This window comes from Calypte anna, chromosome 3 (assembly GCF_003957555.1).
Source record: "Calypte anna isolate BGI_N300 chromosome 3, bCalAnn1_v1.p, whole genome shotgun sequence".
NCBI lineage: Eukaryota > Metazoa > Chordata > Aves > Apodiformes > Trochilidae > Calypte > Calypte anna.
In genome coordinates this window covers 49282367-49298242 of record NC_044246.1, presented here as the reverse complement: position 1 = coordinate 49298242, position 15876 = coordinate 49282367, and the positions used below count along the sequence as shown (strand labels likewise).

The following is a 15876-nucleotide window of genomic DNA, read 5'->3' as shown; positions in this document are numbered from 1 at the left end:
TTTGAACACCACTTACCCTTAAAAACTAAAGCAATACAATTACAAATTTGATTGCAGCACCCCCGGTAAGTATTATATCAGGATGTTATTATTTCCTCAAGTCTGCCGTGTCTCCAGCTTAACTCTGATTTGTATCCCTTCCTCTCCTTTTCTGGTGTGCTTTCTGAAGCACGCTTTATTCAAGCTGAGGATACTGGAAAACCACAATACTACAGCTCCCCCATCAGATGTATTTCTGCATGTCCTGGGTAGCAAAACTAGCTCCTTCTAGGCGATTTTCTACTCTGTTCATACAAGCTCTGACTGGCAGAGGGGATGCAAACACACATCAGGTTAGCATATCCCCAGGCAGGGTCCTATATCTTGGCTTCCTACCAGGCAAGTATATCACTGTCACAAGATCAGAAAAAGACTGTTTTCCCAATAGTTATTCTTCTCTAACAGTCTTCTGCAAAAGTTGGACAGTGAGTATACATTCTCTTTGATTACCAGCTACAGTACAGCCCCAATTACCCCAGCTCTGAACTCCCTCAGTGTTCTTACAGTCAAGCCATTTCCTTGCTCCTCCACCCTAAGATTCAGGCAGCTGCCCTTCAATTGTTCCCCTCCTTTACCTCAAAAGAAAGCCTGCATCTTTCTGCCCTTCTGCAACTAAGGTCTCTTTTTCTTCTGGTTTTTCTTCTCCTGGCACTTCCCTCTCACTGTGCATGTACTTTAACTGGAAAAATGATCCTTCTCTCAGCAAAGCTCTATCTGCTTTGACTCCACTTTAAATGGAAAAAACCCTACAATCTTAAACAAGAAAACTACAGCAGCAAAGCTCCAAAGTATTGACTAGACCTGAGGCCTCTATTTACTGAAGTTTTAAGCTATCACATCTATGTTACTGTAAATCATTTATTCAAACAGTTCAAACTCAGCCAGTTTTGCCCAATGTCAATGCAAAAATGCAAATACACCACTCTGCTGGCAAACCAGTGATAAAGAATGGTCTGAAAACCAAACCACCATCCAGGGTCACTTTTCTCTATCACCACTGGGATTTTTTCCTGATACCACCTGCTTCCTCTGACTTTATATAATTCTCCCACTAGACATTTCAGTGCCCATTTGAATTAGGATTCATTAGGGTTTAATAAGAATCACTACACGTTGCCAAAACGTGACCACGATGCCCCATCGCTAATTGCAAAGCAAGCTGCCCCACTCTTCTTCCTCCAGCGTCTCCATTCCAGCTGTGTCTCAACTTCAACTTAGTGACAAAGTGCCTCATTTTATTTACTGCAATATTAAATAGTGGTTTTTTGTTTGGTTGGTTGGTTTTTTGTCTCCCAGTCTTATTCAATACCATAGCTATCACAACGGCACTGCTCTTATCAGTAGAAACTTGGAGGGAAAAACAGTAAACACAACACGGCCTAGCCACAGAGGTACCTCAGCACTCCTGCCGCACGCCCTCTTGATGTGAAAACCACACGGGTGCGGTGCCGGCCCTGCTGCAACAACGCACTTTTTTGGGATGACTTCCACGGGCTTTGGTCCAGAGGAGCTGCGGCAGAAGCGGGAGCTGCCGAGGAGCTGGTCCTCGTTACCGCCAGACGGACGATATCCAGAAAAAAGGAACTACAAAACCCGCGACTGGTAGTTTGCTGAAAAGCCAAACTACGGTGTTTTTGAATCACCGGGACGATGGCGAACTTACCACCACCCCGGGAGCCTTTCCCCCCCCCCCGTCCCCAGCCAGCCGGGCGCCACAGGGGAGCATCCGCAGGGGAGGGGGTCTCGCAGAGCTCCCCAGCACCTCACCTCTCCCCCAACCACACACACACACACACACACACACACACACACACACACACACACACACACACACACACACACACACACACACACACACACACACACACACACACACACACACACACACACAATTTGTGAGGCAGGACGACGGGAAGTTTCCACACAGAAATGAGGGGTTCCCACACAAAACCGGCAGCTCCCCGCCCCGCTCGTTCACTCACCGATGCCCCGGATGTCGATGGCCGCCCCGCCCCGGCGGAAGGAGACGTGGCGGCGGCACTGCCTGCCGCTGCCCGCCCTGCCCCGGAGCCGCCGGCCGGTATGAGGGGCTGCCGGCCCCGGGCGCCCAGCCCGGCCCCGCCGCGGGCGCTGCTTTGTGGGCTGCTGGCGGCGGTGGTGGTGGAGGTGGCGGAGGGCGGCCGCACTTTGCCTCAGCTCAGCGACGACATCCCCTTCAGGGTGAACTGGCCCGGCACCGAGTTCAGCCTGGTGGGGACCGGGGCGGGGGGCCGGGGGCCTGAGGGTTGAGACGGGAGAGTGAGGGGTGGAGGGGGGGGGGGGGGTGGTATATGTGTATGTGGATCAGGGGAGGAGGAAGGGGAGCGGTGTGTGTGTGTGTGTGTGTGTGTGTGTGTGTGTGTGTGTGTGTGTGTGTGGGGTGTGTGTGTGAGAGAGGGTCTGTGTGTGGGGAGAGGGCGATGTATGTGTGTAAGGGAGGGGGATTGTGTGCGTGTGAGGGGAGGGGGCTGCGGGCTGGAGGTGTGCGGAGTGTCTGTGGGATGTGTGCGTCAAGGGTCTCTTACTCCTTCGGAGTCTCCCTCACTCGCGGAGCTGGAGGGTTCAGACTGGAAGTGGCCCAGGTTGCCCGGGGAAGCTGTGGCTGCCCTCTCCCTGAAGTTGTCAAGGCCAGGTTGGATGGGTCTTGGAGCAACCTGGCCTAGGGGGAGGTGTCCCTGCCCATGTCAGGGGGTTGGAGCTGGATTATCTTAACTGTCCCTTCAAACCCAAACCATTCTGTGACTCTACAAACTCCGGCAGCGGGATTATTTGGGTTCAAAGGCTGGAGGCCCCTCATGCTTAGTGGTGTTTTTGGAAGCCCCCGTGCCACAGAAAGGGTCTGTTCAGTTTGGGGTGTTCCCAGCACACCCTGGCCTGAAACCTTTCCCCTGTGTCTTGGCAGTAAGCGGGTACATGTGCAGTGGAGCAGAGGGTGAGTTTAGGCCATGGCTTGAGTCTGACAGCTTGGAAAATCCCAGGGGAATCTGCCCTGAAAGAAAGCATGGGAATGGCTAGCTGCAAAATGCAGTGGTTGGAGGGGCGGGGGTTTCTTTCATAAAGTTCCTCTGTAAGAACTGGAAATACGTAAACAGAAAGTGTGGAGGAGAGCAGGAATGTGGCTGGAGGAAGAAGGAGCAAAGCAAAGGAGAAAGCAAGAATAATTAAGCAGAACTTAAGCAAGCTTAAACACCAAAATCCAGTCTTGTGATATAATTAAGACCCAGGAAATAGGCTCACCTATGAATTAACTGTACCACTTAAAAATTCAAGAATATCTCGTAACAAGTGACATTGAAAAAACCCACCTGACTAATCCATAGGTTGTCTGGGTTTCTTTTTTTAGCCTACAACTGGTGTCCTGTACAAAGAGGATAACTACATTATAATGACCACTGTGGATAAAGAAAAATATAAATGTATACTTCCACTGATAGCCAGTGGCAATGAGGTGAGTTCAGGCTTTTTTGTATTTTTAAACTGTAGAAGAGTATTTCCAGTGTATTTTCAGTTTGTTTTTTTTTTCCCTGTGAAAGGAAAATCATCTGTAGAACATCTCAGTTACACAGTTTATAGGAGATGTCTTCACTTCGTAGTACATACTAGCTCTGTATTAAGGGGGGCCAGTCTGAACAATCTTTAAGTTCTTATTTGGCAACAAAAAATTGCTATAACATTCTGTTTATTGCTAGGTCTATCAGTGCCTGGGAAATTCCTGTATGTTAAGGAATGCTGTCAAATTCTAGGCCAGTAAACAACTGTAAAGATTGTTAACAATGCTGGTGTAACCACTGTATCTGAAAATACTATTGGAGTAGTGCTTCTACTACCACTAAATACAAGCTGTATTCTCTGACATCTGTTCCTGAAGTAAATAATAAATCTGAATGTGCAAAAATTATGCAACTTAAGTAACTTCCACAGTATTACATATGCTTTTTTAGAAAAAGTATTACATGAAAGCTGTATCGTGTTTCAGTTATACTGCATCAGTACAGCATCATCAACTAACAAATGAAAAGACCATTGATGCTGTTTTTCTGTTCACACCCCAAGCTGCCACTTGTGGACATGAGCATCTGGACATCCTACTCTTTAGCTGCATGTGTGTTTTTTAAACCACAAAAACTTTTCTATTTTGACTACTTTGTTTGTGGCTTTTTATTTGCCCCTTCTTATTAAACTTTTTTTTTTCCTTCTAATTACCCCACTGTTCCTTCAGGGCAGGCATTAATAAGATTTTGTATCTTTTAATTTTCTGTAAGATATATTTTTAAAGTATTGCAAATTAATATTAACCAACCAAGCTTTTTTTTTTTTTTTTAATATAACAAAATATCCTTCTATTCTAGGAAGAAGAAAAGGACTATAAAGGTCCTACTCCAGGAGAATTGCTGGAACCTCTTTTTAAGCAAAGTAGCTGTTCATATAGAGTATGTTACTTCTGTGCTGATAATTGGAATACTAATCAAAATTTAGAGTCTTGTCCATTTCAAGGTTTAGTATAGTAAAATGTTTGGATAAATATGTCTCCAGACTTCAGGTTCTAGTTAAATCCAAAATAAGTTCTTTACAACCTTACAACTCAATGTTAATACTTTTGATAAAATTCTGTGTAATCGAACATCTCAGGACTCAAATATGTTGGGTTGCTACAGAAGAATTTTAAAATGTGGTTTTAAAATATTTACTTCCAGGAGTAGGCCATAATGTTTGGTTGTCTAATGAAAAGCATTTCTCAGAAAGCATTAGAAGACCAAAACACACTGCTAGATATTCTAAAAGTTTTCCAGTTTTTTAGCTGTCACCCTAATTCAAAGCCTCTTCTCTTCTGTACATTAGAAGAACAGGCTTAATACCCAACCAGTTGCTACTTGAGCACAAGAGAGAGCAAAAGTGGCCAAGTGTTGTACCTACTCAGTAGCCCACACAAGTCCTTCAGGGAGGCAAAAGTGACTCAAGCACAGTTGGTACAGAGCCCCTGTCTGTGGCAGGTGCCAAACTGGACTGTGCTGAGTCACTACAGCTTAACCCCAGTGATTTGGGGGCAAGTTTGGTCTTTAGATCTTTTTTTTTTTTTTGCCTTTGTTTTATCTGTATGAAAAGTAAGGACACTTTCCCTGTTGTAGTTATTTGGAACATCATCAAAATGCTTGGGGAACAGTGGGACTATGCTATTGTTTTTGGGGGTGCCCAAGACGCTGCATTTCATGGCTGCCAAAAAACAAAATTTGGGAATTGGGGAGATTTTTTAATTTTTTTGGTGGAGGGTGGGAAGGAGAATGTATCTAAACTTATTTTTACAATTTTTAAAATATATTCTACATTTTTTTTTTAAGATTGAATCTTACTGGACTTACGAGGTCTGCCATGGAAAACACATCCGTCAATATCACGAGGAGAAGGAAACAGGACAGGTAGGCTTCTTACCCTGTTTTCTGCTGGCACATATGTGCTTCACTCTTCCAGAAGACTTGAATTCCTGCACACTTAAAAAAGTATGCAAAAATTGTAACTGAAATTTGTTTTAACTTCTCTTGATTGTAGAAAATTAACATCCAAGAATACTATCTGGGGAATATGATGATAAAGAACCCATTATCAGAACCAGGTTTGTTTTAGACTACTTTATTTTGCTCATACTAATTTAATTCTTTGCTTTTTATTTATTACTATCTGACAAGTAGGCTGTAGAAAACAGATTCTCAGTGTGATAGAACAGAATTTTGTAGGTTATTGTTTTTGAGATATATTGTTTTCAATCAGTCCCTTATCAGCACCTTACATTATACCCATCCTGCCAATTTTGCCATGCTGTCTAACTGAGTAGAGTAATTAATCTACCAAAATTAACTAGTGTCAGCAGAAGAAAATACATAGTATAAGAAGAAGAGCCAATTTGTGCCTGACCAGAACTTTGTAATGTAGCCTGTTGCCCCTCTCTGGGTAGGAAGAAGCATCTTTCAAACTGTGAGCAGAGGGCAGACTGCATAGCACATCTTGGACTCTGCTATTCTGTAATAAAATGTAGTCTGCAAACCCAAACACTTACAGCCTTTGCAGGTAGATTGGATCCTTGCAAATGTTTGCATCATCTTTAGGGATCCTGGCACAGGTCTTCAGAAATACTCAACTGCCTGAAGCAGGGCTAAGGAAATTAGGTAGCTGAGCCCCAGATTCAAACTGCAACTTAGAATAACTTATTTTCTGAGCAGTTCAATTTTTTGCCCACAAATTATTGTAGATGCTGGAAATTCTGTTGTCGTACCTGCCAAAATCTGCTTCTCTAGGTGTGCATTGTGGCAGTGTATTGATCCGAAGAAATAAAAAAATCCACAAAGAGTTCATTCATCAGAGACGACAGAAACAACAGAAGACATAATATAGTCGGGTTGTTTGGGGTTTTTGTTTGTTTTTAATTTTAGGCTAGTATATAAAAGGTGGTCGCTACCATCTTTTCTCTTTCAAGTAGTGATCAACTTGAACGCCTCAGTCTTGGAGGGCATGTAGTGCTGTTAATCCCCTTCCTTTGAATTCCTGCCTTCACTTAAGTATCTTAATCCTAAAAAGGGATGTAGCTTCAGAACCTGCCTTGTTTGGAGTTTGTGCTGTCATTAATCCTGTGCGGAAGTGCCCAGCATCCTGAGATGCTACTGTACAGGAAACAAAGTGTTTTAATTGGAGTTACCTATTCTTTTGTGGGGCTAGATGCTGAAATTAATGTATGATGATACCTCAAGTCATCATATCTTAGTCTACCACCTAAACAGAAAGGACAGAGGGTCAGCATCCTAAAAAACTGTGTTCTTTTTATGCATCCTATATATATATATATATATCAGTTCACACTACTTCTCTTAAAGAAAACATATAGATGGTTTCTCAGACCATTGTGAGCTGAAGGAGGGTGGCCTTTTGCTCACCTAATGCTCAAGGGAGTCCAGACAATCTCCTGAAGCAGTTTGGAAAGTAGGGAGTAGCTCTCAGGCCTGGCAACCTGCAAGCTCTGCCCCCTGATGAGGCAAGCAGCCTGGCCTTAAGCCCCTCTGAGACAGGCTAGTGGGTGGGCTAAAGGACGTGTCTGTTTATTGTCCCAGTGTTTAATTCACTCTGAAACTGGTAGTCAGCCACCCCTGGAAGAACAGCAGCAGTGACATGTTCTTCTCCCACCTTCCTCTGGTGATGGGGTTTGGTTTGGTTTGGCCTGTCCTACAAACCTAAAATTTTTAAGACGATGCTAACTCCTATTTTATTCTATATGCTCTGGACTCCAGATCACTGTTGATTTCCTTTCTTTCCTCTTTTGCACCTGTAAGTTCATTAATTTGACTCTTGGCACTGTGTATATAAAGTACTAGTAAATAAATAAAATATACAAACTTCTCTGTATATAATATTATTTCAAGTTCACAGACTTTATGCTTATCTCATTCTTAATTATTCCCTAGATCGAGAAGAGAAGGAAAATCCAAAAGAGAGTGCAAAAGAGGCAAGTGAAAAACATCTATTTTTAACTTTTGCCATCAGTAATGGAGGCAATTTATATATGATGAGATGATGTAATTAGTTCCCTACCAAAATGAGCATCAAGAAATAAAACTCTAAATGTGAGATAAACTCTTCTTGCTTTTGATATCAGTGCCAGCTCAGAAAACTTATTTAGCCTAGCTAGCACATTTCGTGCCCTTCTACTCATATTAATGTTACAATAATCTTAAACTTAAATTAATTTAATTATATACTCTTCTTTTATGAAGTCAACACACATGACCACAAAGTCACACTATGGTTAGTGGCAGTTATGTGTCCAGCTGCATCAGAGATCCCAGTTCCCTTAACACCACCTGCATCCATTTTGGGCAGGGAGAAATGCTTAACCAAATCCTGCAGCACAAAATCCCACCAAGGTTTCTCATCTGACTCTGTGACACAGCTCATGAAACTTGGTGCTTCCCGTTTCCATTAGAGAATTCCATTGTTTAGGCCCCAAAACTCAATTCTGATTTACTAGCTTTACAGCAAAAAAAGTGAAAGTCCCTGAAGCATGTTTGGAATCAGCAATAGCAAATTTGGCTTGTGGACAGATGCGCACTTATTTCCGTCTATTCTTCACTTTAATTCTGAAATGAATTTTTTTGTCTGCATGTTCTTTGTTGTGCTGATTTCTATTGCACAGAATAGTTCTTCTGCAGCAGATCTCAGAAAACAGACATGCCTGAGAAGTGTTTTGGAGGTGGTTTGGGGAGCAGACCCAAGTGAGAATGGGGCCCATTCTAATGGGAGTTATGCCTCTTGCAAATTACAGAAAACTAGGTTCTTGGTAGTGTAATGTTTTTTAAATATTTTATTTTCAGAGGGTGGTAAGGCATATACTGACCCTTTCTGGCAGCATTTATCATGTGCATACACTGTCAAGGTTTCAGCCCATAAAGAATTTAGGCTTGCAATTTGCATGGAAACCCATTTATTTTTATTGAGTATTGACATATAGAATGGATACGTGACAGGAAGCTAAAAAGTGCCTGAGTAATTAAGATGCTGGCTTGTTCATTCTTTAACCTCCTGAATGCTTCATTACTTCATTGGTGATGAAAGAGTTTTCAGGAGTTTCATTGGTGATGAATGAATTTCAGTTGGTGGCCTGTGACAGAGTAACATGGTTTGAAAACTGAAGTAGGGGAGGTAAGAAAGAGTTCCAGCTCCCCAGGTTAGTGTCCAGGTAGGACCATCACCTTTTGGTATAGAGCCTGATTTGTTGTGCGCCAAAAAACTTTATTAGCTCAAGCAACAGAGGTAGAAAAAAGTTTGGTTTGTGAGTTCCAGCAAGACTTTTTTTACAAACAGAACTTTTGGTACTCAGAAACTTGAGTTGCTTCCAAGATGGGAGCCAGGAGAAGGAATTTTACCAGTCTGGGGAATTAAATTCTTGAATTGGAAGCTGGAAAAAATACAAGAAGGAGCAAATCTGAAGAGAGCTTACTTAAAGTGTGTGCAAAAGTGGAATTTACTTTGTATATATCATTAGCTTTGTAAGCCACAGTGACAGATGGTGTGAGATACTCTGGCTAAGGAGCACCCCAGGCTGGGAATGTGGAAAGGTGTAGTGCAGGGATCGGGATGACTTTGCAAGGGCATTTTTAGATCCTTCATGGCCTGGCACTGATGTAGCATGCCTGAAAAGAGAAGAACTGAGCTGTCTGGTAGAGCTATTCATATCTCCCTGTCTCCCAAACTACAGGGTGAACACAGCTGGCTCAGTGTTCTTCTAACCCCCAGCACACAGCTGCCAGGCTTCCTTAGAACCCAAGCATCAGGCAGCCTGTACAGGGAAACCACCTCTTCTGCAGTCACAGCTTATGTGGCTCAGTGCATTTGCACAGTGCTGTGCTGAAGGCTGTAAACTGGTACATGTTTGGATGCTGCAGAAACACCAAGTAACTATACAGAGGCTGGTTTAAATCCAGTATTGCTGGCTCTGCAAGGTGCAGTAATACTTTTTGTTCCAGAACAGTTGAATGAGCTTTACTGTGATTCTTAACTTTTACTTTTTTTTTCACCTAGATACCTACAAAAAATATAGAAGGGCAGATGACTCCATACTATCCTGTAGAAATGGGCAATGGCACACCTTGTAGCTTGAGACAAAACCTCCCCAGGTCAAGTACAGTGATGTACATCTGCCATCCAGAAGCTAAACACGAGATCCTTTCAGTAGCAGAAGTTACAACTTGTGAATATGAAGTGGTTATACTGACACCTCTGTTGTGCAGCCATCCTAAGTACAGGTAAAGTACTCAAAGGTCGGCTAACATTACCACTTCAAGTTGTCTTTGGTCCCCATGCACGGGTGTGTTTCTCCAAGTCCTGTATCCAGCTGGAGTTGCTCTTACAGAGCTGTGACACTTGTGTGTCACCTTGGCAAGTGCAGTTTTGCCAAGTCCTAAGCTTACCTGCTAAGTACACAAGATTTGCATTTTTTAAGTCTCTAGTGATTGATCCCATAGGAAGAGCAGGTGAGAAGTACAACACTAATGAAGGCATTAAGGCGGCAGGCAGAGTAAGAACACCCTGTCTTAGTTTATGATTTGAAGCTCTTGGGGGATCATCCTCACAGTATTCAAAGACTGCATGTTTGCCTTGTGTGTGCACATGGACATCAGTTTCTCTGATTTCAGAAAACAAAAGTGTGATCTTCAGCCATAACCTTAACAGTTCCTTTAGCATTACTCCTAACCTAAGAAACTCCTGTCTGTCTCTGTCCTGCATTATTGCCTTACCTTGTTTTTCATAAGTTATCTTCATATGAAGAATTCACAGTTTCATTGTTATATTCAAAACATCAAATTTAGGATTGGTTGGTTTGTGTTTTTTTCCTTCTTCCTGAATTTTAGCACACATCTAAAAGATATCTATAGTCTCAGTAGCACAGATTTTTGACCTCTCAAGGGGTGTAAACAGAATTGCCATGAACATGACCATAAAATTGAAAGGGGACATAGTGGACAGGAGTTCTGAATACCCTTTGTATGCAGATGTCAGAACAAATGAGTACTGAATCTCTGTCCTGAAACAGGCAACAAATTGTAAAGGACAAAATCCTTAATCGTGCAGTTTATAATCGCTTGTCAGTTGAAGTAAATAAGCTGTGCTGGTTCACTATCAATTATGAATTTTCTCATGTAGATGGGTTTGGTTATGCTATGTTATCTGTTGCACTTGCCTATTGCACCATTATCTGTTTACTGTAGGAGTCCTTTAAGCTTCTGTATCAGTAGAAAAAGAGAGCTCAGGCAAATTGTTTCATCATTTGATAAGAACAAAATATTGAGCTGCTACCACCTTCCTGAAGGGAAAGCATGGAAGCTTCATGGCCACTAGCAGGAAATACTTAAACACACAATATCTTCATTCTCCCATTTACGTCATCTTTGTAAATAAAGTTAGGTGGAGACAGTGGCTGGAAACGCTGCTCAGTGTCAGCAGAGGTAAGGGCAAACACAACTCATTTTAAGTTGAGTGCAATTTTCCTGTCCTGTGGTCCTGAAACAGCACTGAGCAGTACTTCCAGAAGTAGTTCAGCTGCCAGGGCTTCTCCTCTACACACATTATCTTACCCAGTAATGCACCTGTATTAACTCGGGAGCAGTATATCCGTTAGTTCTCATTGTTGTTCTTATTTGGGTACCATGCGACATTCACAATGCACATCCAATACAGTTTGCTTTTTTAATAGGCAATTTTTCCCTTTTGATGAGGAGGGGTTAGATTGCATTGCCAGTTGCCTGGCAGCATTAGGAGTGAGACTACACTGGGTAAAAAGCGTATTTCACTTCTCACTTGTGAGAACAGGGTGAAATGGTGCAAGTATAAGAAAAAAAAATACACACCTCAGCCCCGCTCAGTCAGAAATGCACAGCAGTAAAGATGTCTTTACTCTATTGCATAAAATGATGTATTGCTGACTTATTTGGGCAGGTTCAGGGCTTCCCCTGTGAATGACATCTTCTGCCAGTCTCTGCCAGGATCCCCTCTTAAACCCCATAATCTGGAACAGCTGGAGAAACAGCAAGAAATGATGAAGGTGCCTTTTAGAAGGGTTAAGGAGGTAGGACTTGTTTTATTTTAAATAGAAAAAAATACTTATTTTCATTGTGTAACACAGACAACTTTCAGTTCTGTGGAATAAGTTCTCTTACCCAACTTTGTACAACCCTGTTAGCCTTTCAGATGGTCTTTAAACTTGTTGAAATAGTCAGTAACTTACCTTCTTTGGAAGGAAAGCAAAGCAAGTGAGTTTGGGCTACCAGTTTAAAATTTTTATAGTGTTTTTAGCTCACATTTACTCAGATGTTAAGTTTGTGGGTTTTGATGTTTTGTTTTTTTCAGCTTTGGTGAATATGGTGAAAACACTGACAAAGCATTTTTATACTTCCCACAGCCTATGTCACTTAGTTAACATTATAGAATTCATAGAACTTTGCATGGGGCATAAAGTCTAAATGGGTGTATTTGCGTATACTTGAATTTCAGGAAGAAATGCATTCAACAAAGGAAGAGAAATTTTCTTCCATTCATAAGCCTGTTGCTGTTGGAAACCATCAGCTATTAACGGTGGGAACAACCCACATCTCCAAACTGACTGATGACCAGCTTATAAAGGAATTTCTTAGTGGCTCCTACTGCTTCCATGGGGTGAGAAATAAAGCTGCATAATAAAAAAGCTAATTCTTATTTGGATGTCCTCGTTTCTGTATTTTTTTTAGTTTTTCCATTAAGTCTGATAGCCGGATTCTTCTGCCCCTTGCATTGGTATAGGGAATGCTCTGTCTGTGCCAGACAGAGATATTTAGCCTTTCTGTTGAAATTAAATTGATTTGAGCAGACAGTGAAATGAGAGTAGATAATGAGAATTGGTCAGTACTAATTTTGTTATTGAGAACAACAAAATAATCTGATAAAACTGACTGAGAGAACAGCCAGCAGAGAAAAGAAAGCTCAGGTTTTCCTTGTCTTTGCAATAGGAATGTTTTGGGGTTTTTTTAAGATCAATAGGAGGTATACAATAAGGGCAAGAAAAGTAGTCCTTCACAGAGTATACATTAAAAATCAGATTCTCTCTGCTTAAGCTCATCTTGGAACAGATGAAATTCCCGTGCCTATATGTGTTAGTCTAACAAGAGGTTCTCTCCCAGTGCCAACTTTGACTTGATGTACTTGACTAACAGGTATGGAGTCACACAGCCAACCTAGTCAATAGGTGAGGGGCTGGAGGGTCGTTTGGGGATGGTTTGTTTGCTTTAGGGGTTTTGTTTTGCTTTAACTCTGAGATTATACCTCCCCCTAGGGTGTCGGTTGGTGGAAGTATGAATTCTGCTACGGCAAATATGTTCATCAGTATCACGAGGTATGTTTAAATAGTTTTAGATTCTGCCACTAGATGGCTGTAGGGGAAAAAGGGTTAGATAATCTATCTCTGGTTTGAAGAAAACAAACAAACAAAAAAACCCCAGCATCCTTTTCTTGGCTGATCAACATTGCGGGTGTAAGCGTTTTGATTTTAGAAAAGAAGTCCTCCCTCTGCTGTTTAGCTTTATGCCCAGGGGATATAGGGACCTTGTCAGGTAGAGCACAGTGACAGTCAAAGCTGAACAAATGCACACTGAAACACTTCCATCATCTTACATAGCCTGAGTGGCCATTCTGCAGAGACTGGGATATGAGGTCAGTCACAATTTGTCCCAAATTCAGGACGATGTTACACTGACAGCAGCAGGCTTCCTGTAGAAATGACATCCTACTCATCATGAAAATATCCTCACTGCTAATCGTATAATTCAAGATGTAATTAACAGCTTTTCCTTTTTTAGGATAAGGAAAGTGGCAAGACTTCTGTGGTTGTGGGTACCTGGAGCAGGGAGGAGCACATTGAATGGTCCAGGAAGAATGCTGCAAGGACCTTCTACCTTCGAGAAGACGGCACACAGACCGTTCGGTACGGGCATGCTCACCAGCTCTGCAACCCCGGTTCTTTTCCAAGTGCTACTCTAGTTGTCTACTCCTGAATTGGTCTCGTACTTGAGATGGTGAGGAATAAATGCCAGGCCTGCTCCTGCAGTGCCTGAATACGCAGTTTACAAACAGATACAATAAACTGCCAAGAGCAGGGTGTGCAGATTAATTCTCCCTCCTCCCCCCAATCAAAAGACAACATCAGAAAAGGTAACGGAGCACTTGGGAGAGGATGCAGAGCAACATCTTCCAATAGTGAACAACTATTTGCAGTAACTGAAAGACAGCATGTGACTACTTTGTTTTCTGTCTTGGAGTTCAGTGTTTACGGAATGTTGAGATACTGTATCACACAAGTTAGCTGCCTGCTTAAAAATTGTTTAATGTTTCCAAACTTTTTCATTCCAATCATTTGTGGCAGGATGGTGTCTCATTTCTATGGAAACGGAGATGTTTGTGACCTAACAGACAAGCCAAGGCAGGTGACTGTGAAATTGAAGTAAGTGAACTTTTTCAGTGAACTGATGTTTTGTGACTCTGCTTCCTCTGTCAGAGGGGAAAGGCTCTGTTGCCTTCAGAAAGCCTGGGAAGCAGTGACTGTTCAGTAAAAATGCTGTAGACGCTCATGAAAGATGTTTTTTCGTGTGCTTATGACATGCTCAACACTGCAGCATTTCTATTTCCAGATGTAAAGAATCGGATTCCCCCCATGCTGTGACCATATACATGTTAGAACCTCACTCTTGCCAATACATCCTTGGGGTATGTAAAGATGTGCTCCAGTCCCCTCAGATCAGGTGCCACCTTGTAGAACAAGTCTCTGGGTACATGCTTAAAAAAGACCCTTCCATCCAGTCACTCTTCACGATGGATTTAGCTCAAACATGGGGCTGCTCACCAAGTGCAGCTTTTTGTTTGATTATGTTTGCTCAGAGAACGGTGGATTGTTAATAATAAGAGTATTTACACTGTTAACTTGCTACAGAGGTCATAGACAAAGGAGAAAGCACTTTGTAAAGTTACAAAGTGCCACTTTAGTACTGTGCCTCTTGCAGTCTGTTTTACTAATCCTAAGGTCTAAGGTCTCTGTTGTGATCTCTCGAAAAGCTCACCAGTGATTTCCTTGTCTTTAATGTTCTGCCCTGTGGTGTTGCAGGTGGAGTCTCCGGTCATCTGCAAAATTTTGGACACAGCAGATGAACATGGGCTCCTCTCTGTGCCCAGCTAAAGCCCAGCACAGCCCATGACACAAGCCATACCCATCAGCAGCCCCGCTGGCCTCTGCCACACTTGCAACCCACCCGTGAAGGGACAAAGGCAAAGAGAATCTTCCAGCAAAGCAGCCTCACCAGCGGAATTCTGTAAGATGAGGGACTCATGAACCACTTTGTGTATAACTATGTGTATATAAGAGGTTATTGATAAACTTTTAAACGATTAAAATCTTGTCTTGCACTTCCTGGTTGACTTGTGTATGACGTGTTCTGCGGTCACCATCGTCACCATTAAAGTCCAAATTACCAGCTCTAAAAAAGCAAAATAAACAAGACCCAGCTTCAAGTGAGTTCAGCTGCCAACAGAAGGAGAAAATGAACCAACGCTTCTTGCTCCAGAGCCTTCAGCTGCCACTGCAACACTCATAGCGGGTCTGCTGCTGTAACTTACTTTGTCCCAGGACAAACATTACCTCAAGCCTGATCACTCGGAGCTGTGTCACCCACCATAGGACACTGGAGAACTCCAGGTAAGGTCTGTGACAATGTGCGTGCCAGGCAGGGCACAAGCCAGGCCACGTTTCTGTCTGCGGCAGCGGGTTATGGTGAAGTGATGTAGGGAAGCCCACTACGTTTCCTCTTTTCTGAAACTGTTGTGCAAAGTGCAGAAATTTTGTAACTGATGTCAGACGGAAATCCGCCAACCATTTGGCATATGACTAGTTGAATGCCACCCAAAATACTAAGCTAAACTGCTAGACTGGTGCAACAGAACCCATTTCATTGTCTCGGTGGGTGGAAAACCAAAACAGCAGCCTCAAAATGATACAGCATTTAAATTCAGAGTCATAGTTCCTGGCCATATCCTTAATTCCTGATGGGATGGTGCAGTCCCTCATGATAGTTCTATTTTGAATCGAGGCTGCTTAGGAAAGGCAGCACAGAGGCTGTCTTGGTGCTGGCCTGAGCACCCGAGCCCCAGCCTTGCCGAGGCCATGTGCCAGGGTGCCTCTCCCCCTCCCACCTCCCCCAAGCAGAACACAGATACTGCATGGGTGGGGATGGAGTCAGACTTTTT

At 42.7% G+C, this 15876-nt stretch overlaps 1 protein-coding gene across 1 annotated transcript; it reads left to right on the top strand.

Annotated features, from left to right (window-relative positions):
- Window positions 1–2069: 2069 nt before the first annotated feature.
- ERLEC1 (endoplasmic reticulum lectin 1) lies at window positions 2070–15038 on the top strand. Its single transcript, XM_030448329.1, has 14 exons — window positions 2070–2289; window positions 3422–3526; window positions 4428–4508; window positions 5415–5492; window positions 5623–5686; window positions 7524–7564; window positions 9637–9860; window positions 11551–11680; window positions 12106–12267; window positions 12920–12979; window positions 13443–13567; window positions 14006–14083; window positions 14271–14346; window positions 14741–15038. The coding sequence occupies exons 1-14, from the start codon at window positions 2122–2124 to the stop codon at window positions 14810–14812; spliced, it is 1464 nt and encodes a 487-aa protein (XP_030304189.1). The 5' UTR covers window positions 2070–2121; the 3' UTR covers window positions 14813–15038.
- Window positions 15039–15876: the final 838 nt, after the last annotated feature.